We start from the raw sequence: 24,671 nt of genomic DNA, 5'->3' as shown, positions 1-24,671 counted from the left end.
TAATAGAAAATTAATCATCCTTTCCCAATTTATTGTCCTGTGCTCTGTCTTAATCTTTATAACCCAAGAATAAACCAATCTCTTACGATCAATTATAAAAAAGCAGAGGAAGTTAATTCTTGAGTCCTATACTTGTTGGCAGATAAAATCCACCATTTCCTTTCTTTTTACATGATTACCAAGTTTTCAATATCCTTTCGGAGAAAAAAACTATTCAATCACGGGGTTCAATATTTGAATATAATCTTCAGACATATGTGAATGATTTGGTTAGCATCAGTTGATCATTTTAGCGAAACATAGGTACCCTGAATGTAGTCAAACAACTCTCACTACTGTACAGCATATCCTGTTGAAGCATTTAGGTATCTTAAAAGAGGTTTAAAAGTGATGCCGACAAAGTGTACAGCTTGCTTCATGTGAGTTTGACTGTGCTTCCTGTCTTGCAAGTAGATGCATTTCAGGAGCACAAACCAGGCAACTTTATCCCCAGGACATATCACAGCTGTAGATTCCTCATTTTTTCATACCTTTATCATATTTTCACTAGTCATTTATTTGTAGTTTTGTTTCAGACAGCCCACCAAATAAAATTTGGTTCCAGTGACTTTGGCACTATTTGGCACTCAACAAGAAATAACATTTTCATTGTAACTCGTAGCTATATTGAATGTATTCGCTCAACCAGTGCTATGTTTTATCTAGAAAGAGAATGTTCAATTATTTAAACCTTTCTAATTCAGTTATGGTCTATAGTTGAGCTCATTTGCTCGGTTTGTTGGGTGCTTCCATTCAACTTATCATTTCTTCAAATCCAGGCCCTATTTCCATACAATCATCGAACATGCATCTCTTATAGTGGCGAAAACATTACCATATATATATATATATATATATATATATATATAAAAGCTTGTTCATTTCTTGTGTTTGTTAGTGCCATTACAGATAAGGTGACGATGGCCACTATGTTAAATTGGTCAAGAACAAGCTTCCACTAACATGTTGCATGGTGATGTGTTGTTTTCAAAAAGAAAATGCCAAATTTGATTCATTGTACCATTGATTTAGCGGTCAATATTTCTTTCAAATGGACTGCTGGGCATGTGTCTTAACAAGCAGGCCATGATATAGTGCTTTCTAAGTTTGTTTAGTGGTAGGCCAAAATGAATTGTAAGGAAAAGAAAAGAAATGAAATCTATCAAAATTCTATTGCTAATTGGGAAGCAAAACCATGTGATTCCTTGGGGCATCTGGCCATAAAGGGCCCTGTTGCAACAGAGTTGTGGCCCTATATATACCTTCTACCAAAGATTGCAATCCAGTGCAACCTCTTCTCTGCTTTGTAAGTCTTAAACATCATTCAGCTTAATTCAATACCTTCAAAAGAATTTCAAAATGGGTTTCCGCTTGCCTGGAATTGTCAATGCTAAACAAATTCTGAAGCGAATTCTCTTGTCAGAGGATACTTCTAACGTGCCTAAAGGCCACTTAGCAGTTTATGTTGGAGAAACTCAGAAAAAGCGATTTACCGTTCCGATTTCATATTTGAAGCATCCCTCATTCCAGAACTTGTTAAGTCAAGCTGAAGAAGAGTTTGGATTTGATCATTCTATGGGTGGTCTCACAATTCCATGCAGTGAAGAAGTCTTCACAGATCTCATTTTAAGCATGTAGTTCTTATGACGGATGCCTAATATAGCATAGCTCAGAACTCCTACGTCACTGAAGTAGCCTCTGCAGCAATTTTGGACTAAGGATAGAAAGCAATATACTTCGTTCTTTGTTTTTAACACTTAACATCATGTAATCTTCATATTTATGTGTTTTTAATTTGAAGCCAATTCTACCAATCTTAACATCTCAGTTTCTCTTTGTTCTTTGGCACGAATCCTGTATTTATGATGGCAGCTTACAACAGAAGTATTTTACACGAAGCTGTGTTCATACTAGCCGAAAAGATTTTGCCGAATTAGCTCCTCCATTTCACGATCAGCTTGAATGCAACATTAAAAAAGAATTCATTCATGAACAAATGAGCTGTTGATGTCTTTCCATATCAATTTCTCAGTTCTCGTCTGTATCAAAAAGGTCAGAATTACGTTTTGGTCAGAGTTGTCAAATGTGGACATTTCTGCAGCTAAAATTTGCAGCAGTATATATCCAGTAAAGTTTTCAAGTCATGGGTCCCTGAAAAAAGATTTAAAATTATCTGCATTAGACATTGCAGGTGGTATTTATCCTTTGAAGTCGTGTTATTTTATCCAACACTGCTTACTAGTGAGCTTGAAAAGGTTTGCTGTAATGGGGACACAAGTAGTGAACTTCAGCGGGTGTTGTCTTGTAATTATGTTGACACACTTTAATGGTGAAAGGCTGGAATCTCTCTTATGACACCTTCAATGATGGTTCTTGTAATTCTTGGTAAATCATACAAATTATATTCGAAAATAAAAACTCTCATTACAAAAAGCATCATAAATAACAATGGAAAAATTACCTCAGCTAAAAAGAATTCTAAGTATACATCGAATCAAAATTATTAAACTCCATCAAGCATTTAACTTGAATATACACATGAATTGGTTGAACACCATTTCTATATCAATTCCATGCCTTCTTTCAATCATTAACTCTTCTAATTAAATTTTTACATAATATAAATAATTAATTGCATGCTTATTTTTTTTTTTGTCAATATCAAATATATTAATAAAATATACTTAAACTTAATAACAAACACAAATATGATATTAAACATTACAAATATATTTTAAATTAAAAAAAAAATTAAAAGTAACATCTATTGATTTTGATTTAATTCATTTAGATTTTCAACTTTTAATAAAATATTAAAACATATTTTATAAGTTTACCCGCAATAACTAGCGGGTAATTATGCTAGTTGTTTCTTCATAAAAGTAGACATCCTGCAGAACTTTATCTTCATAAAAGTAGCTCCTCTTGGCTGACTGCAAGTTATTAAAAGGCACGCACCAGGTCTTTGCCAGTAGCAGTTCTAATTGCAAAGGGGGATCTCCTGAAAATGATATTCATCTATCATACCAGATACTGTTCAGACCCCACCGTAAAGTAAAAGGCTTCTCCGTACAATAATACACTAGGTGCCTGATGATGGAGACTGGTGGTGGGGCACGAACATGTGATCTTCGTCACCGCTGGTCCAGCAAGTTTATGTTTAAAGAAAATTAGTGTGGTATGAGTTTATGGATAGCAAAATAAAGATACAAAACTAAGAACAAGAATAACATTCCAGAGGAAGGTAATTTTATTGACTGTTTTTTCTTCTGTATTCCTTTATAGATATTGAATTATACTTCTGATTACAAGTCTGTTTATTGACATTAAATTTTAGATAAATAAAAAATTAAATTATTTTTTAAAAAATTCCTAATATAAATAGTAAAAGTATTATGTCGACTTAATTATTTGATCATTTTTAATTCAATTGGTCGTCTGACCCTCAATTGATAAACCTGTTTCTTTGTTTTTCAGAAAAAACTGAAATCTAATTTATTTTTAACATCCTCTCTTAAATTTAAATTTTTTATAACTCATAGCATGTCTCTCATCTTGGCAAAAATATAATGTTTGAGTGGCTTGACTTCAACTTTTTTGTTTATAATATAATCTCATTGATAATAAAATTTTTTGTGTCAATATACTTACTTGTTTGTAATGCAATCTCATTGATAATAAAATATTTTGTGTGCTTACTTCTGTAATGAAACATGAGATTCTTTCTCAAGGCCATGAGTGGCATGGCTCTTAGCTAGCTACTTCTCTCTGGTCCTATGCTACTTAATGCAGCGAGATCTGGCATGCTTTTGTTGACTTTAAATTGAGGGCAGCAGATTAATTCAATTTAATTTGATTCTATTTAGTCATTCAAAAAGATATTAAGGCCTCGAAACCTTTGAGTTTGACGAAACATAAGCCAAACTGAATAGAAGAATTCATAGAAGATACGACAGACTATTAACATTATAGAATAAATGCTAGAAAACTACACGTAGTATACCCTTAAATAAGTGTATTATATAATTAGTGTTATCCTCAGAAATAACTTCAAATTTAAGTGAACCTCCGTGGTACTTAGAAGCAGTGGGGCATAATGTTCCGCAGAAACGCGTACTTGAGATCGGTTAGACCTGTATTCTTGATTATTAGATTGAAGACAAAACCATGTGATGGTCTCGTCATCAGCTAATTAATCTCTTGACTAGACTTCAAGAAGGGCTCATCACAACTGGCTTATTGCATCGGGAATCTCTAGCAATGTAGTATCCTTGCATCTATAAATGCATGTATATTTAGGTTGACAAGCAACACAAGTCTTCACATTTCTGATAACTCTCTTGCTCAACTAGTCTTTTGAGGATTTGTTTTCTTGTTCATTCATATCAAATAATGGGTTTCCGTTTGTCAGCAATTGTGCGTGCTAAGCAAGTCCTTCAGCTTTCTCCATCCACAGCAAGCCAAGGAGCTTCTAATGTCCCAAAGGGCTGCCTAGCAGTTTATGTTGGAGAAATCCAAAAGAAGAGATTTGTCATTCCAATATCATACTTGAACCAGCCTAATTTTCAAGAGTTGCTAAGTCAAGCTGAAGAAGAATTCGGATATGTTCATCCTATGGGTGGTCTAACAATTCCTTGCAGAGAAGACATTTTCCTTGCTGTCATTTCTTGCTTAAGTCAGTCGTGAAAGCAGTCGATGGCAAAGATCAAATTTAACGCCTTTTTTTTATCGTGTGAGAACACTGTTGAATTAGACATTTATGAGCATCATGTACAGACTACTGTGCATACCTTTTTTCTTCCTCGGGGAAATGAATATGTTTCACAGTTTTTGAAAACTGTGCTATTGCAGTTTTGTCAAACCCGTTTTCCAATTTGGAAAGGGAATTGACAAGCATTAATCAATGATTTTTTTTTTATTCATTTTCTGTTCTATTATAAATTACCAACTTCAATTCGATTGTGCATGATCCTCTGTCAAATATGATATTATTTGTCCTTGCTTAAATTGTGTTTCTCCACCACAAAATAATCTAGATCTCTCTTCTTTTGAATCCATTCACCGCATTACACAGTTAGCCTGCTGTGACCGTGTACAGTAAAAAATATATGCATTCATTGAAGATAACTGACCTGGTGATGTCTTTCGGTATCGATTTGTTTTCGCCTACTTCCATTTCAAAATTATATTTGGGCAAGAGTTGTCATATGAGGACACTTCAGAAGCTAAATCTGCACCATACAGGTCGTTGCTCCTCCAAAAAATGAATTAAGAACCATACACTAGACAATAATTGTACGTTATTAAGTTTTGATTTCTGCGTCAGCACTGCTTATCACTAGCTTGAAAAGTTTGGTTGTCATGGGGACAGGTACAGGTAGAGAGCGTCATGTGAACTTCAGGGGTCTTGTCTTGTAAGTTGACGCCATTAATGATTATGAAAGGCTGGAATAGTGGAATCTGCTCGCTAGTACATAACAGGTTGTAATGTTCGCTACAGTTTGCTTATCTCATATTTTTGGTTGATGATGCCGTGTTGAAAGAATGCCTAAAAAAGATGTACATGATCCGAAGTGTTGCTAAGGAGGAGGTCACCTAGAAGATTTCTACGTATCAATAAAGACCAAGTCTTTAGGAATAAGATGTTTTATCCTAGCTAGTTTCTTTTCTTCTATGTTAGTTATCCCTCTTTACTCAATTTGTTCATAATCCTTATAAACAAATTGGTATCAGAGCATTTAACTTTGAGGGATTTGTGAGTTGAGAGTACCAATAAACACAAACCAAATCACAGATACAAAAACATAAAAACCGAGCAATGAAAACCGAAACAACCAACTCACATGGTTCACCACCAATTTTTTATGGTGATAACTATGAAACCTGAGCTATTAGGATGACAATCCATCGATCTTGAAGCATTAGATCTTTAGGAGGTTTATTATCAGAAAATTAACAACTACTAACATAAATATTGATGAAATTTTTACGGCAGTATATTGTGATGACATTTACCAACAAAATTTTCCATTATTGTATCCATTGGTAAACACCAATATAAAAAGTAATGTCGGTAAACTTGTTAAATCTAAAAGTAGCGGTAAAGAAAGATTATGTAATTCCTAAAATGCTTGCAAATCATACAACGTCTCAATTGAAGGTTCACAAGGAAAAGAATACAAGAAAGTCTAAAGTTGAAGCCTGCTTATATATTGCCATGTCGAGTACAATATTTACAAGAGTCATGAACCTGAAGTCTGCAAAGGGCATTTGGGACTATCTAAAAAAGAAATACCAAAAAAATGAAAGAACAAAAAATATACAGGTACTCAATCTGTTGAGAGAATTTGAAATGCAAAAGATGAAGGAGACAGAAAACATCAAAGACTACATTGATAAGTTGCCGAGTATAATAAACAAGGTGAGATTGCTTGGTAAAAATCTACCAAATGAATATGATTCTAAGATTTAATCATTAGAATAGTCAAAAGATTTATCTAGTATATCCTTATGAGAATTGGTGAATGAATTACAAGAACATGAGCAAATAATATTGATGAGACAAAAGGAATTTGTGCAGGGTGCTTTTCAAGCAAAGGCACAAAACTCAGGAAAAGGTAAACACAAGAGAATAAATCAGAAAAAGAAAAACAAAAACTGAAAATGATAGAAACAATGAGGAATCATATCCACCATGTCCATACTGAAAAAAAAAATCACCTATAAAGAAAGTGTTGGTGGAGATCAAATGTCAAATGCAAAAAATATGGTTAGATAGGACACATAGAGAGAATTTCGGTTTTCATTTGCTTTAAACCTAATAGAGTAAGAGAAAATAGTTTTTTCCTATCAATATAGGCAATGAAGAATTGTCTCATAGAAGGCTCGAGTATTTTCATCATGCTGGACTATTATACATGTAGAGACACAACCTAATGAGAGGTGTTCCATGGATGCACAACATGATAGTAGATTGTATGGATTGTCAATATGAAAAGCAATCTAGAAAACCTTTTCCTCATACTATATGGGAAGCATCCCACGAACTTCAACTGGTGCACACAAATATTAGAGGTCCTTATAGAACAACTTCACTAAATGGTAATAGATATTGTATAGCCTTTATTGATAATTATACTAGATTATGTTGGATTTATTTTCTTAAATTCAAATATGAAGTTGCTAAGGTATTCTAGAAGCAAAAAACATAAATGGAAAATAAAAAAGGCTGCAAAATGTAAATTATAAGATCTAATAAGGGGAAGGAATACACTAATGAAAGCTTTCAGTAGTTCTGTGATAAAGCTAGCATTAAGTACCAACTTACAATACCATATACACCACAACAAAGTGAGAGAAAAAATGGGATCACCATGAAGATGACTAGATGTATGCTACATGAAAAGGAGCTACCAAAGAAACTATAAGCTGAGGTTGCAAACACATTAGTTTATCCGATGAATAGGTTACCAACCAAAGCTTTGCAGAAAAGAACTCCATTTAAAGCCTGATTTGGATACGAACCAAACCTATAACATTCTAATACCTTTGGATGCCTTTGTTGCACTTATGTTCCTTAGGTTAAAAAATACAAGATGGATAGGAATGCAAAAACTGAAGTATTTATTGGATACATCAGCCCATCCAAAACTTATTGAATTTTTCAACCACAAAATGGGAAAACTTTAGTAAGTAGGGATGTTAATTTTATGGAGGATAAACAATGTAAATGAGAGGAACTAGAAGAGAAGCAAAAATCATCTCTTTGGCAAAATGCTAATGACAACATATATGATAAGCTAGTTAGAGGTACAAGGTTATTATTTGATATTTTTGAAAGAAGTAACATTGTTGTTTGTGAACCTATAGAGTTTGAGGAGGCAATGGAGAATGACAAGTGGATTGAAGAAATAAACGAGGAGCTTAAATGATTGAAAAGAATGATATGTGGGTGTTGATGAACAAACCTCAACATAAAAAGGCCATTGGAGTTAAATGGGTCTAGAAAACCAAACTTAATGTAGATGGTTCTATAAACAAATACAAGATTAGATTAGTCGTAAAGGGTTATGCTCAAGTGTTTGTAGTAGATTTTTTAAAGATTTTTGTACTTGTAGTATGACTTGATACAATCATAATGCTACTTGCCTTGTTAGCATATAAGAGATGAAAAATTTACCAGTTGGATGTAAAATCTAATTTTTTGAATGGTTATCTATAGGGGGAGATTTTTATAGAATAACCTAATGGTTTTTAAGTCAAAAGGAAATAAGAGAAGGTTTATTTGTTAAAGAAGATATTATATGGTCTTAAACAAGCTCTCAAGGCATGGTAAAACAACATTGATGAACATCTTCACATACTTGGTTTTGTTAAAAGTCCAAGTGAAGCCATATTATATGCAAGGGGAATCGGTGCTAATTTGATTATAGGATTTATTTATGTTGATAATTTGCTTGTAATAAGAAGCGATGAGAAGCTAACAAAAGAGCTTAAAGTTGAAATGCTCAAAGTATCTGAGATGACAAACCTTTGTTTGATGCCATACTTTTTAGAAATGAAAGTGAAGAAAAATCATGATAGAATTTTCATATGAAAAAAGAGGTACGCAAAAGAAATACTTAGAAAGTTTCACATGAAAAACTATAAAAGTAAAAGCACTCTTATGAATGAATCAGAAGGAGAAATTCAATAAGGATAATGGAATAGACAAAGTTGATGAAGGTTATTACATGAGGCTAATTAGATGTTTAATGTATCTTACAACAAATAAGAGTAGATATTACTTTTACAATAAGCTTACTCTCACGATTCATGCATTATACTAGTGAAATACATCTTCAAATCAAAGACACAATGAATTATGGTATAAGATATTCTCATCTTCAGAATTTTATGCTCATGGTTATTTTGATACTGACTAGGTAGGTAGTATTAATAATATGAGAAGTACAATAAGTTATTGTTTTAGATTTGGATCAAGAGCATTTTCATGGTATTAAGGAAATAAAGATGTGGTTGGTCAGAGCATAACAGAAGCTAAATATGTAAGGGCCATTGTTACTTTGAATCAAATAATTTGGATAAGAAAAAACTTGTAGATTTACATATGAATCAACTTGAGCCTATACAAATTTATATAGACAACCAGATTGCAATTTCAATTGCAAATAACCATGTCTTCTATGGAAAGACTAAGCAATACAAGATTAAGTTGTATTTTTTAAGAGAAGTGTAGAAAGAGGGTGAAGTAAATCTGCTTTGTTGATTTTGCCTTGTAATTAGCAGATTTTGTTGATTTTTTGCTAAATTAAAACTCTATTTAAAAGGAGTTATTCCGTCAATATATAAAATACATCCTTCTAGCTTGTTTTCCCCCCTTCTACGTTAGTTATCCTGATCTTTGCTGAATTTGTTCATAATATCTATCAACATACTGGAAAGCCCTGATCAAAACATACATATTACGTTTTGAAAATAGTAAAATCCTTTATCATTGGAAGCATTAACTAAGTCAGTCTGGACTTTACCTCAGCGAAAAGGCGCAAATTCAAGTTTAGACTACTGTGGTTAATTGCATAAAAAAAAAGAAGTAAAATTAATATCCAGAAGCATCGAAGCCTGGATCATTACATAATTGGGCTATCTCTTTTTCAATCTTGGCACGTGCTAGCTAGTTGTAAGAGCGACCTCCAGGTTAAAGCAGGTCCTGTAACATCTTATACAACTCAAAATTCGCTGTCCCAACCGATGACTTTAATAATTTCATTACCGTAAGGGTCCCTAGTACGATTGTCCTTTACTCCTTCAGGCAAGTGGTGATGGAAACCAAAAGTACGATAAGCATATTAGTCACGAAAGATGGTGCACTAGGTGTTAATTTGTATAGATATGGCATTTGAAATAGATCTTTTTCATTGCAGAATTGACATGTTACATGCGTTTCAGTTTAGTGTACTTTAGGGTACTCAATTACAAATAAATCTGATAAGCTTAATCATCTTCTGCTAAGCATTACTGCTCAAAATTCATGTCAGCCTCACGCACCAATTGTTTTTTTTTTTTTTTTTTTCATGAAAAGAGATTCTGCCGAACTCTATCTTAAAAACTTTTAGTGATTTACCAGTTTACCTTCATACTATTTTAAGTACTTGGAATGTACCTGCAGGTCTATATATGTCGATAACGGCTTAATATCCTGTAGATCCTATACGGCTATATTTCGTACAAAGGGAAAAAGTGCCTGAAAGTTATTATTTCTCATGCATCATACTAGATATGTTTGTGATCACCCTTCAAGGATTTGTTGATTTTTGAAAAATATAGCATAGTATGCTAAAAGTTTTGGCAATAACACATACTAAAAAATACTTGGAAAATAATACAATTTGAATATAATTACATTTTAAAATATTGTTTTTGTACATAATTGCTATTTAAAATAGCAAACACATTTTAAAATATGATTTTCTATACAACCATTATTTGAAATATTAGTTGTTTAGTGAATATTTGAAAATATCTTTCTTTTACAAATTAATTAACCTAAATAAAAGTTAATAAATTTTTTGTATAAATATCTAATGATTAAAAGATAAGATTCATGATTTAATGGCAAAAAAAAAAAAATTAAAATATAAAATGTTATGATTGGAAAGAGAAATAAAGGAAGATTCCTCTTTTATAAGTTAGAAGGTTTTTTTTTTTACTTCTTTTACAACTAACTTCTAGTTAGTGCTTAATATTTATTGAATTGTATTAAAGATTTTATTAAGATAATTGATTTTATTATGAAATTAATTATGATATCCAATGTTACGGACAACTCTAATTGAATTTAAAAAAAAATTATATGAGAACTTAGCAAATTTTATTTTTGTTCTCACAATGTCAATATCAGACCGTTGTTCTTGTGCCTACCAGTTACGACAAAATAGGGAAATTGACATTTCAGGGGTATGATAACTCTAAATATCTCTGTTACCCATCTGTACATAGTCTTACAGAACCGGTTTGATGTTAATCACTGAAGTAACAGTTTCTGTTATAATTCTGTAATCATATCTCATCACCTGCTTACATTGTAGGATCTACCGACTACTGTTCAAAGTTTTCAAGACATGGGACCCCTAAACTGATTAAGCATTATCCACATTACACATGGTAGGTAACCGGTGATAAATGTTCTTTTAAGGCGAATACCGCTTCAGGTGAACTCACGACACTTGTCGTACGTAAGCCATATTTTTTCGACAAAAAAAATCACCAATAAAAGAGACTCGACAAAAAAAAAAAAACTCAATCTTATAAAAAAATTAAATTCTTTATTTCAATCATTAATGATACGTTCAAAATGAATATCTACATAAATACTTATTCACATACACCCAATAAAGTAAGTACGAGTAGAAACAGGAAACTATAATAATAAAATTAAACTCTTTTTTTTTATATATAAAAAAAATAGACTTGAAAAATCTACTATGTGGCCTGTGTCAAGAGGCCTAGTGGTGATGGAGACTAAAGGCAGGACAAGACATCTCTAGCCTGGAAAGTTGATGCTTTGGATAAGAAAGGTGAAGAAAGTGCTTCAACTGATTTGTCAATTGATATAGATAGATCTTTTCTTATTTCTTGTTTCCTTATCTACGTGAATTTTTATTAAGCATTTCATTCAAGCTTCATTTTAGCTTCGGTTTGTGTTTGAAACCATAGTAGTTTTTATTTTATATTGCGGTTTTAAAAATAAATAGTTTTAGAAAAAGCTATGAAATTTAACTTTTTTAACTAATATTTTAAAAGAGATTTTTAGTGGGATGTTAAAACTATAATATATGTTGATTAATCAAATATTTTTAAATATATGACTAAGACAAAATACAAACCGTGCCATGTAAATAAAGAGGGGAAATTGAATTAATCAATAATATCCTAAGCATTTATGAAGCAATTATTTAAAATTTATGGATATGCAGTGCAAACACACCATCAATTATCCCTTGTTGCCTTATGAAAAGAGAGATGATACTGAACTTTATCTAAACTCTATTAAGTGCCCATATCAACTATGATGTCTGTTACTTACCTAGGCATGTATCTGCAGGTCTGTAACGGTAACATCTCAATATAATTAGTCTAGCTCAAGGCTATATTAATGCAGCGGGGAAAAAATAGAACTGAAAATCATTTTTCATCAGTGGTACTGGATCCTTGTTGGAAAAAGGATGTGTACAGTAGAATCTCAAAAATAATAATAAAAAGATTGAGAGGAAAACATATTTTTATTAAGTATTTTTCTTTAAGTTTTCTTAGATATTCTCTCTCTTTTATGCTTCTTCATTGTCGCACCCGACATCGCGGCCGCCTTAAAAATTAATTCTTGAATTATGGAAAAAGAACCGATTACAGGCATCGTGTTCTTTTAGGGGAAAAGGTCTTTGTTTAAGGAGTCGCCACCTAGTATTATGGTCACTAGGAACCCTAACTGGTCAACAGAGATTCTATGATCCGAGACTGGTTACGTAAAAGGGAAGATATTATCACCCCTTAAACGTCCTACCTAAGGTAGGCTGCATTGCTGGTCTTTGTTATTAATTGCTAACATCTTTATTGGTTTATACTATGATTTCTTGTGTACGATATTCCTGACTCTGGCGCCAGTGAATATTCAACTACGTATATTTCCAACTCTGGCGTTGGTAAATATTACGTAGGTATCAAAATAAATAAACTCATATCATCATTTTATTATATTCCTGACTCTGGCGTCAGTGAATAAACAAGTAGAAATCAATTTATTTTTTATCAAATTATTTTTTATGCATGCGAAACAAAATAAAATAACTTTATCCTAGTATTTTTTTATTCCCGACTCTGGCGTCGGTGAATATACTAAATAAATTTATCCTATTTTATCTTATGTGAATAAACAAATAAAAATCAATTCATTTCTTTATCAAATTATTTTTTATGCATGCGAAACAAAATAAAATAAAATAAATTTACCCTAGTATTGTTTTATTCCCGACTCTGGCGTCGGTGAATATACTAAATAAATTTATCCTATTTTATTTTGTGTGTTTTTTTTCAATGAATAAAAAAAATCATTTATGTATATATTTTTTACATACACAATTTTTATTATATATTTTTAATATTTTATATTTTTTTACTTGTTTTTTTTTTTTTTGGGCTGGGCTGGGCTAAATCCAACCCAGCAAGTATATATATTTGTGGCCGGGCTGGGCTGAACCCAGCCAGCCCGGCCCGGGTCACTGGCCCAAGCCAGTGACCCGGCTACACAAGATGCACGCGTGAAACAGATCACGCGTGCATCAACAGTGCGAAGGTAATTAAATTACCTTCGCACTGTTCAAACAATTATTTGAACACGAAGAGCAGAGAAAAAATGAAAAAGGAAGCGAACCTGTTTTTGGAGATTGAAAAAGATTGCAACGCTGGTCTGGTTCCTTTGAGTCGACTGCTTTCTGTTTCTGGCGATGCTGAGGCAGGTTGAGGCGACGGTGTGGCTCGACTGCTTTATGTCAATGATCTACGGTTCGGTGATCAATTGGGTTTCTGTAGGGGTGAAAACAGTTCGGATGAAAACTGATTTCTAGAAGGGATGAAATCTGGCTGGTGATACTGTTCTTCTCTGTCTCTTTTTTTTTTGTGTTTTGTTTTCTCTGTTTTTTTTTTTTTGTTAATTGCTCTGTTTTTGGGTTTTTTTTTTTGCTCGGTTTCCTGTTCTTATCTCTGTTTTTCTGGGTAAATTCTGGGTTTTTCCTCTTCCTTGGCGTTGTTAATTGTTGGGTATTTATAGGGATCAATTTTCCTCCCCCTCAGCCTCACGTCTCTCCTCTTGATAAGCACGACTGAGGGAGACGGTTCCTGCTAGGACTCGAATTCAAAGTGCAATCTTTATCTCGTCGGGTTGTAATTATCATGAAGATAATTATTGCTTTTCTGTATTTTGAATGGGTTAGGATACTGGTGTTTCACGCTTTTGTTTCCTTCTTTGCAGGCGGACGTTCGGTGAGACGAAGATGACGGACAGCACCTGATTGAAACGGTGCTGTTTTGGGCTGAGAATGGTCATTTCCAATCTAGTCCTTGAAGTTTCTAAATCCTTGCATTCGAACCCCTGGTCTTTTAATTTTCAAGATTTACCCTCCTTAAAATTAATTTAACAATAAGTGGGTCAAAATTTGGTTACAACATTCATAATATTGAATTACAAGCTTTTTTATAGGTAAAGGTCCTAAACAATCAAGGAATTAAACTAATACAATAAAATTCTAATTTAAACATGAATTATATTATCTTGACTGAACTGATCGATCGATTCAGCTTATTCTAGTTGGTTGACCGGTTATGAACCAGTAGAACGGTTGCCCTACTTTTCATAACCAAATTTTTTTTTATTTTCAACATCCTCCCTTAAACTTGATTTCTTCATAACTCATTACATGTCTCTCATCTTGATAAAAATGTCATATTTAAGTGGCTTTGTGAAAATATTCGTGTCTTCTCATACTTGACTTCATCTTCCGTATTTGCAATGCAATCTCATAAGTAATGAAATCTTGTGTTAACATGCTTTCTTCTATCATTAAATAATGGTTCTTTGCTAATGCAATGACTAATGAGTTGTCCATATTAATTTCAGTATGCTTCTCATATGGCATTCCTAATTTATTCAATAATCTCCTTAGCCATATGCAATGACAAACAAATAATGTAGCAGCTACATGTTCAACTTCACATGTTGACAAAGTGATTATATATTACTTCTATGAACTCCATGTGAATGTTGTGTCTTCCATATAGAGAATAAAACTTGTAGTGCTCTTTCACTTATCAATATTTCCAGTCCAATTACTATCACTATAACTCACAAGTTCAAAGCTACTAGAATAATCATAGAACAAGCAAAAATCAACAATACCTTTGATATACCGAAGAATTCCCTACAATGCTTTGAAATGTCATAATTAGTGTCTCTAGAAATCTACTAATAAGTTCTACTCCAAAAAGAATATCTGGATGAGTGCATGATAAATATCTCAAACTCCTAACAAAGCTCTTGAATGTTGTAAAGTTTATCTTATTTCTTTCATCATTCTCTAACATCTTTACTCTATACTCTACCTAAGTATTTACGTATGCACAATCCTCCATCTTAAACTTCTTAAGAACATCCTTTGCAAACTTCTCGAATGGTCTCCAATCTAGTAACGAGAGCAAAAACCTTATCATAGTCAATCCCAAGCTTTTGATTATAGCTTTTTACCACCAACCTTGCCTTGTATCTCTTCACCTCTTCTTTGACATTCTTGTTTTCTTTATAGATCTAGTTAACATCTATTGGCTTTTCTCCTCTTGGTCTAGGAACCAACTTTCATGTGTCATTCTTCTTAATTGATGCAATCTCCTCATCCATAATAATCTTCATTTTATCCTTTATAGCTTCTTCAAACACTATAGGATCACATGTAGCAAGTTGACAATATAATGTTAAATCATCATTAATAGGATTATGTACCTCATACAAGTCATCAAGGATTCTTATCTTTCTTGGTGGACTAAATAGGCTGCTGCTACTAGAACTCTCATTAGAAGAAGAAGATAAATGTGAATTTGAGTTAATTGGTGATTATAGAGGTGTAACTATAGGTTCTAGATGATCTTCATATATCTTCTTCTATTCATTAAGAACTGGTAGAAATTCATATTTCTCATCCATCATCTACCTTCCAATCCAATGTTCCTTCTTTATTAAATTCAACATCTTTACTAATCACTGTCTTTTCTTCATTAGAATTGTAAAGCTTGTATCTTTTGGGTGTGATCTAGCTTCATCTTTACTTAATTATCTACATGCATATAACCAATGCTTCCAAATACTTTCAAGTGAGTAGCACTTGGCTTTCTTCCATTCCATACCTCTTGTGGAGTCTTGCAATTCAAACCTTTAGTTGGAAACCTATTTGACAACTAGATAGCACAATCTAAAGCTTCAACCCAAAACTTTTTAGGCATTTTCTCGGTTTTGAGAATGTTTTTTTTTTCCATGTTAAGGATGCTTCTGTTTTTTCTCTCAATCACACATTTTTTTATGGGAATCTAGGCACTATTAGGAGTCTCTCAACAACATCTCTCATCTTGATTTAAAAAATCATTTTTTAGTGGCCTTGTGAATATATTCGCATCTTGGTTTTGTGCCTTTACATACTTAACTTCAACTTGTTTGCAATGCTTTCTTATAAGTAATAAAATCTTGTGTCAATATGCTTACTTATACTATGAAATACTAGATTCTTTTCTAATGCAATGACTGATGAGGTGTCCACATAAATTTTAGTAGACTTCTCTTGTGGCATTCATAATTCCTTCAATAATCTCTTGTGATATTCTCTTTTAGCAATACATGATGTAATTGCTATATATTCAGTTTTACATAATGACAAAGTGACTATGAATTGCTTCTTTGAACTCTATATGAATGATGTGTCTCTTATGTAGAAAACAAAACTTGTAGTGTTCTTTCTATCATCCATATCTCCACCCCAATCATTATCCCTATAACCCACAAGTTCAAGGTTATTAGAATAACCATAGAACAAGTCAAAATCAATAATTCCTTTGATATATCAAAGAATTCACTTTAATGCTTTGAAGTGTGAAGTATTAGGACATGAGACCAATATTCGTCATCTCAAACTCTTTGATCATTGTTGTCTTAAAGTCTCTAAACATCTTTGGATTATTTCCTGTAAAGATTAAGTTATCCATATGTAAACATATAATAAGAGTATCACCACTCTCTTTGATCTTTACATAAATGACATTTATGAGGCATTTAGCAAGTCCATTCTTTAAGAAAAAAGTCATTAAAATGACTATACCAAGCCCTTGGGGCTTGCTTCAATCCATCCAAGGCTTTGTTCAACTTTAATACCTTGTCTTCATGTCCCCCCTTCACTTCATATCTCATAGATTGCTCAATGTAGAACTTCTCTTCAAGAAAACCATTGTTAAGAAAGGCGGATTTGACATTCATTTGATAGATTCTCCATCTATATTGGGCAATAATGATAATTATTAATTGAAAGGTCTCCAATCTAGCAACGAGAGAAAAAATCTTATTATAGTCAATCCCAAGCTTTTGACTATAGTCTTTTATCACTAACCTTGCCTTATATCTCTCAACCTCTCCTTTTGTATTTTTATTTTCTTTAAAGATCCACTTGACACCTATTGGCTTCTTTCCATTTGGTCTAGGAACTAATCTCTATGTCATTATTCTCAAATGGTACAATTTCCTCATCCATATTAATTATTCATTTTGCATTCTTTATTGCTTCTTTAAACACTATAAAATCACATGTAGCAAGGTGACACTATAGTGTCACATCATTATCAATAGGATTAGTTACCTTATATAAGTCATCAAGGCTCCTCATCTTTCTTGGTGAACTTGGTGGAGTGTTACGATTTAAACTTCTATTAGAAGAAGAAAAATGAGAAGTTGAGCTCATTGGTGTTTGCTGAGGTATAACTATAGGTTGTTAATGATATTCATCTCTCATCTTCTTCATCAAGAAATGGTAGGACATCATATTTCTCACTGTTATCTACCTTCCAATCTCATGCTCCATCTTCATTGAACTCAATATCTCTACCATTCACTAGTTTTTTTATTAGGGTTGTACAACTTGTATCCTTTAGACTTTTGATCATATCCCATAAAAATCATTGTTTTGCTCTTATCATCTAGCTTTGTCCTTACTTGATTATCTACATGCATATAGCCAATGCTCCCAAAAACTTTCAAGTGAGAAAGATTTGGCTTTTTTCCACTCCATGCTTCTTGTGTAGTAATGCCATTAAAGCCTTTAGTAGGATACCTATTTGACAAATAGATAACATAATCTACAACTTCACCCCAAAACTCTTTAGGCATCTTTTTAGTTTTGAGCATTCTTCTTGCTATGTTGAAGATGCTTTTTTTCTCTTTCTCCACCTTGCCATTTTCTTGTAGGGATCTAGGCACTGTTAAAAGTCTCTTTATAATATGATCTTCATAAAACTTATTAAAATTATTAGAAAAAAATTCACCCTCTATCCGTTTTAAGTGATTTTATTGAATAACCACTTTCTTTTTCAACTAATGCCTTAAACTTTTTAAAACAACTAAACACATCAGACTTTTCTTTTAAAAGTATACATAAGTTTTTCTATTATAATCATCAATAAAAAATAAAAAATACAAATTTTTACCAAACAAACATGGTTTGATAGAACCACAAACACTGACATATATTTCTTGTAGGGGTTGATTTGCTTTTGATGTAAACTCCTTTAGAAAACTCTTGTGAAATTGCTTACCCACTAAACATCCTTTACACAACTATTTGGATGTATAATGGATGGTAAACCCTTTAACATCTCCTTTTGTACCGTTATTTTCAAGCTATCAAAATTTACATGCCCCAGTCTCATATACCAAAGCAAGTCTCATCCTTTACATATGTATTTAAGCATATTTATCTCTATTTTTAGCAAGAAAATTCAATTCTTTGTCATGGATACCTTCACAATTATAGTTCTTTTAGCGTCAAGTAATGTCAAAGTACGATCTTTCATTTTAATCTCATACTCCTTCAATAATTGTCCTAAGCTCACTATGTTGCTTTTTACCATTGATATATATAACAAATATCACTAATAAATTGATGATTTCCATATTTCAATTTATTCAAAATCACACATTTTCCTTTGATGGTAGTTTTTAAATTATCTGTAAAGGTGACATTACCTCTAATTTCTTTATCAAACTCCATGAACTTATATGTCTCCACACAAGTGGTTGTTGGCTCCATTATTTAGATACCACATGTTCTTTTTATCTTGCATTTTTTTTATCATGCATTAGTAATAGGGTGGTTTCTTTCTCCTCTTGTATCACTAGATTTTCATTCTTTTCAACCTTTTTGGTTGGACATCAGCAATCCCTAGCATAGTGACCTACCTTTTGACAATTATAACTTTAAACTTTTGATTTGTCAAACCTGGATTTTGGATTGCCACTGTCAGTGTAACTAATTGACCAATTTGTTTCTGCGGTTGACGGATTGACTGTTGAGGATGCCACAATCTCCTCTTCCAAATCTACCTCTTACTCCTCTTTTTCTATTTTGTCCATGTCATTTACCTCCTTGAGAGTATCCAAAACCATCTTACTTTGAAAAAAAATGCTTGTGCACCTCCTTTTGAATCTCATCGACTTTTTCCTCATGGGCTTATAATTTTCCCATGAGACCTTGGATTGAAAGAATATTCATATTTTATGACTCCTCTATCATGACCACCATATAATGAAACTTTTTTTGCAACATGTCTCTTCCATATTCTTCTCGTATCTCTTTATTTGATTGTATATGACCAATACTCTTACAAAATATTCTGAAATATTCTTTGATTCAAGCATATGTAACTTTTCAAAATCTCCATGTAGCTTTTATAGATATACCTTTCTCATATTGTCATCTCTTTGTTTTGATTCTTGCAAAATTTCTCATGCTTGCTTGGCGGTGGTTACATTGGGCACTATCTCAAAAGTGACATCATCTAGAAATTAGTGGATCATTGTTAGTGCTTGTTGATTCTTCATTCATGCCTTTTACGCGGCCTCCCTTTGGGCTGAAGTCAATGTTGCTCCATCTATAAGCTCTTCAAAGCCTTTTCAACTATTTCCATACATCTTGGGAACAAAGTCAAAGTTTTACTCAAATACACAAAGTTTCATAATTGTTCTTTGTCAACCTAGGACATGAAGGTGAGAAGTTTGGATTGACCATGTTAAATAATCAAACATAAGCTCTGATATCACTTATTAGAAGAATGATAGGTGTGGTAGAAGATCAAAAATAGTAATAGAAAATTAAAAACTCAAGAAAAAGAATAAGATTGAGAGGAAGATATACTTTTATTAAGTATTTATCTCTAAACTCTCTTAGCTATTCTCTCTCTTTTGTGCTTCTTAGTAATATTGAATTACAAGCCTTTTTATAGGCATAAAGTCATATATAATTAAGGAATTAAACAAATATAAGAAAATCCTAAACTGAATATGAATTGTATTATGATGAATAAACCAGTTGATTATTTGTAAACCATCGATCAATTTAACTTTTTCCAGCAGGTCGACTAATTCTCAACCATTAGACCAATTTCTTTATTTAAAAAAAATGAAATCTGGTTTACTTTCAACAATATTGTTCCTGATCCTTTCTTGAATAAAAAAAGCATTGGCCGACAACAATATATCAATATGGCCAGTGGTGGGTATTGGCAGTACGTGGGGCTTGACCATGTGAACTTCATGGTGGCCTGTCTAGAAAGTTGTGAAAATCAGTACACGACATATGCTGGGAGTGAAACTCTCTGTGTTTCCAATTCCACCGAAAGTTACGATACCAATATTTTTTCTCGTTACCTTTGGATTGAGGATATCAGCTACCAGTTTCAGGTTCTGTGCTACTTAATGTAGAGACATCTGGCATATGGACTTTAAATTGAGGATATCAGCACAATTCCATTTCATTTGACTCTGCTAGTTAATTTTTTCTCCAAGAAACTATTTTGAGGCCCTAGCTTCAAATATTTGAATTTGATGAAATCCTTTTCTGAACGTTACGTGAACTTGCCCTGACATTCTGTCTCAACATTTTAAGAATGAATGCTAGATGACTAAAGCTTGTCCTCATTCACTGAAAAACTAGATAATGTCTGCTTATTTTGTGATTTGGATAACTAGTGTTTTCCTCTTTAATTAACTTCAAATTGATGTAGGCCTATGTATTTCGTAGAATTAGTGGGGTCATCATGTTTCCAAGAAATGACTAGCGGTGAGTGAGACCTGAATTCTTGATAATTAGTTTGAAGACAAAACCATGTGATGGCTCATGAGCTAATTTCTTGACTAGACCTCATGCAAGGGCCTTTTCACTACTGGCTACTTGCATTAGCTATGGAATCTCTAGCAATATACCATTGTATCTATAAATACACCCACATTTAGGTACACAAGAAACACAAGTCTTCACATTATTGAGAATAAAAAATTCCTTTTTTTCAATAAGTCTTTCAAGACCTTTGCTTCCCTTTTGTACCAAAAAATGGGTTTCCATTTGTCTTCTATTCTACGTGCCAAGCAATTTCTTCAGCTTTCTTCATCTGCGGCAGGCAAAGCAGCTTCAAATGTTCCAAACGGTTGCCTTGCAGTCTATGTTGGAGAATTCCAAAAGAAGCGATTTATAATTCCAATATCATACTTGAACGAACCAATATTTCAGGATTTGCTTAGTCAATCTGAAGAAGAATTCGAATATCATCATCCCATGGGCGGTCTCACCATTCCTTGCAAAGAAGACCTTTTCCATGATGTCATTTGTTCCTTAAATCAGCCATGAAAGTTGATAATGGCATACAACAACTCTTACACAGTTTCGTAATGAGTTCCATGTACAAACCTTTTTCTTTATATCTTTTCTTCTGCTGAGAAATGAACTTGTTTCATGGTATAACACAGAACTGGATGTTATTACCGCTTTGTCGAACTGTAATTGAATTTTGAAAAGAGCAAAGCTCTAATCAATGAATTTTGTCCTCATACTCTATTGTTCTCTGTCTATTTCCATTGCATTAATTATTTTACTTTTTTTATATGTATTATTTCCATTTTGTTTGAATTATATTCCTCCTAAAAATGATCTTCAGAATTGGGTTTTATATTTTTTGACAATACTCCTTTCCTGCCCTATATGCTGGATGTTGTAGAGATTGTCTTGTAAGTTGACCAAATAATCAAACGTGATTCTGCTACTAATAGCAGAAATTAGTCAATTTTACTTTAGATCTCACAGTGCCAATAATAGATGAATTTGTTAAAATTAATCCGATTTCTAGAAATTAGTTGACCTGTCGACTGGTTAGGAATAGGTCTACCGGTTGAGACAAAGCAATTAGAAGGAATAAGTTAAAGCAGGCAACCAGTTCAGTCGACATAATACAATTTCTATTCAGATTAGAATTTTCTTATATTAGTTTAATTCCTTGATTGTCTAGGATTTTATGCTTATAAAAAAAACTTATAATTCAATATTATTAAGTAGTACAAAGAAAGAGAATTGCTAAGAGAGCTCAGAGAGAAACACTTAATAAAAATATACTTTTCTCTTAATCTTCTTCATGTTCTCGAGTTTTTTACTTTCCATTACTGTTTTTTGATCTTCTACCACACCTATCATTCTTTCAACAAGTGATATTAGAGCTTAGGTTTGATTATTTGACATTCAATCCAAACTTCCCATTTCAGTGTCTTACATTGACAAAGGATAACTATGAAACTTTATGTATTAGAGTAAAAGCTTGGCTGCGTTCCCAAGATATATGAGAGATAATTGAAAAAGGCTTTGAGGAGCCTATAGATGGAGCAATATTGACTTCAGGCCAAAGAAAGGTTGTGCAAAAGGCACTAAGAAAGGATCAAAAAGCACTTATAATTATCCACAAATGTCTGGATGATGCAACTTTTGAGAGAATGGCCAACACAACCATCACCAAGCAAGTATGAGAAGTTTTGCAAGGATCAAACCAAAGAATTGACAATGTAAGAAAGTTACGTTGATAAAAAGTTACGAGGTGATTTTGAAAAGTTACATATGCTGGAATAGGAGAATATTTCACATTACTTGGCTAGAGTGTGGCCATATATTATCAAAAAAAGAGATATGGGAAGAAGATGTAAGAAAATGTGTGGTAAAGAAGATCCCATGTTCATTGTAAAAGAAGTTCCATTATGTTGTAGTTGCAATAGAGGAGTCACAAAATATGGATTTTCTTACAATTTAAGGTCTCATGGGAAAATTACAAGCCCATGAGAAAAGAGTCAATGAAATTCAATAAGATATGGATCTCAATCACTTTTTTCAATGCAAGATGCTTTGGATATACTTAAAAGGGTAGAGGATGTGGACAAGGTAGAGGAAGAGGAGGAAGAGAAGGTCGTGGCATCCTCAATAGGTCAACCGATTGACCACATGAAGCAAATTGGTCGAACAGTTACACTAATAGTGGCAATCTGAAATCCAGGTTCGGCAAAACAAAGGTTAAATACTATAATTGTCAAAAGATAGGTCATTATGCCAGGGATTGTTGGAATCTAACCAGAAGGGTTGAGGAGAATATCAATCTTATTATAGAAAAGGAGGAATAAGCCACTCTATTACTAGTCTACGATAAATGAATGCAAGCTAAAGGGAACATGTGGTATCTAGACAATGGTGTCAGTAATCACATGCATGGAGATAAAGATAAGCTTATAGAGCTTGATGAATTAATTAAAGGTAAAGTGACATTCGCAGATTATTCAAAGATTTCCATCAAAGAAAAATGTACGATTCTTATAAAATTCATCAATTTATTGGTGATGTCTATTATATTCCTATTGTAAAAAGCAATATATTGATTTTGGAACAATTATTGAAGAAGGATTATGAGATTAAGATGAGATATCATACCTTGACATTACTTGATACTTATGAAGCTATGATTGCAGAGATAACCATGACAAAGCACATAATGTTTTTGCTAAACATAGAGACAAATGTGTGTAAATGCTTAAATGAATGTGTGAAAGATGAGACTTAGCTTTGGTATATGAGACTTGGGCATGTAAACTTTGATAGCTTGAAGATGATGGCACAAAAGAAGATGTTAAAGGGACTACCATCCATTATAAATTTAAGTTAGTTATGTGAAGGATGTTTAGTGAGTAAGCAATTCCACAAAAGCTTTGAAAAGTAGTCTACATCTAGAGTAAGTAAACATCTTCAAGAGATACATGCAGATGTTTGTGGTCCTATCAAACCATGTTTGTTTGGTAAAAATCTATATTTTGTACTTTTTATGGAAGATTATAGTAGAAAAACTTGGGTATACTTCATAAAATAAAAGTTTAATGTGTTTAGTTGTTTTAAAAAGTGTAAGGTATTAGTTGAAAAAGAAAGTAGTTAGTTTACAAAATCACTTAGGACGGATATAGGGTGAATATTTTTCTAATGATTTCAATGAGTTTTGTGAAGGTCATGGTATAAAGAGACTCCTAATAGTGCTTAGATCCCCATAAAAAAATGGCGTGGAGAAAATGGTATGAAGATCCTAAAGATGGTATGAAGCATTCTCAAAACCAAGAAAATGCCTACAAAGTTTAGGGCTGAAGCTTTAGATTATGCTATCTAGTTGTCAAATAGGTTTCCAACTAAAGGTATGGATTGCAAGACTCCACAAGAGGCATGAAATGGGAGAAAGCCAAGTGCTACTCACTTGAAAGTATTTGGAAACATTGGTTATATGTATGTAGATGATAAAGTAAGGACCAAACTAGATGACAAAAGCAAAAAGATGATCTTTATACGTTACGATCAAAAGTCTAAAGGTACAAGCTTTATAATCCTAACGAAGAAAAGATAGTGATTAGTAAAGATATTGAATTTAATGAAGGATGAACATTGGATTGGAAGGTAGATGATGGTGAGAAATATGAATTTATACCAGTTCTTGATAAA

General features: G+C 32.7%; 3 protein-coding genes across 3 annotated transcripts; all 3 read left to right on the top strand.

The window, feature by feature from the left end:
* The first annotated feature begins 1,337 nt into the window (after nucleotides 1-1,337).
* Nucleotides 1,338-2,058, top strand: LOC118040537 (auxin-induced protein 15A-like). Its single transcript, XM_035047506.2, has one exon. It carries the CDS (start codon nucleotides 1,399-1,401, stop codon nucleotides 1,675-1,677), a length of 279 nt encoding a protein of 92 aa, XP_034903397.1. The 5' UTR covers nucleotides 1,338-1,398; the 3' UTR covers nucleotides 1,678-2,058.
* Nucleotides 2,059-4,224: 2,166 nt separating this feature from the next.
* On the top strand, nucleotides 4,225-5,306 carry LOC118040536 (auxin-induced protein 15A-like). The gene has a single exon (XM_035047505.2). It carries the CDS (start codon nucleotides 4,432-4,434, stop codon nucleotides 4,723-4,725), a length of 294 nt encoding a protein of 97 aa, XP_034903396.1. The 5' UTR covers nucleotides 4,225-4,431; the 3' UTR covers nucleotides 4,726-5,306.
* A 15,852-nt stretch (nucleotides 5,307-21,158) lies between these two features.
* LOC118040538 (auxin-induced protein 15A-like) lies at nucleotides 21,159-21,696 on the top strand. Its single transcript, XM_035047507.2, has one exon. It carries the CDS (start codon nucleotides 21,222-21,224, stop codon nucleotides 21,513-21,515), a length of 294 nt encoding a protein of 97 aa, XP_034903398.1. The 5' UTR covers nucleotides 21,159-21,221; the 3' UTR covers nucleotides 21,516-21,696.
* Nucleotides 21,697-24,671: the final 2,975 nt, after the last annotated feature.

This window comes from Populus alba, chromosome 4 (genome assembly GCF_005239225.2).
Source record: "Populus alba chromosome 4, ASM523922v2, whole genome shotgun sequence".
NCBI lineage: Eukaryota > Viridiplantae > Streptophyta > Magnoliopsida > Malpighiales > Salicaceae > Populus > Populus alba.
This window is presented reverse-complemented; position numbering and strand designations above follow the sequence as displayed.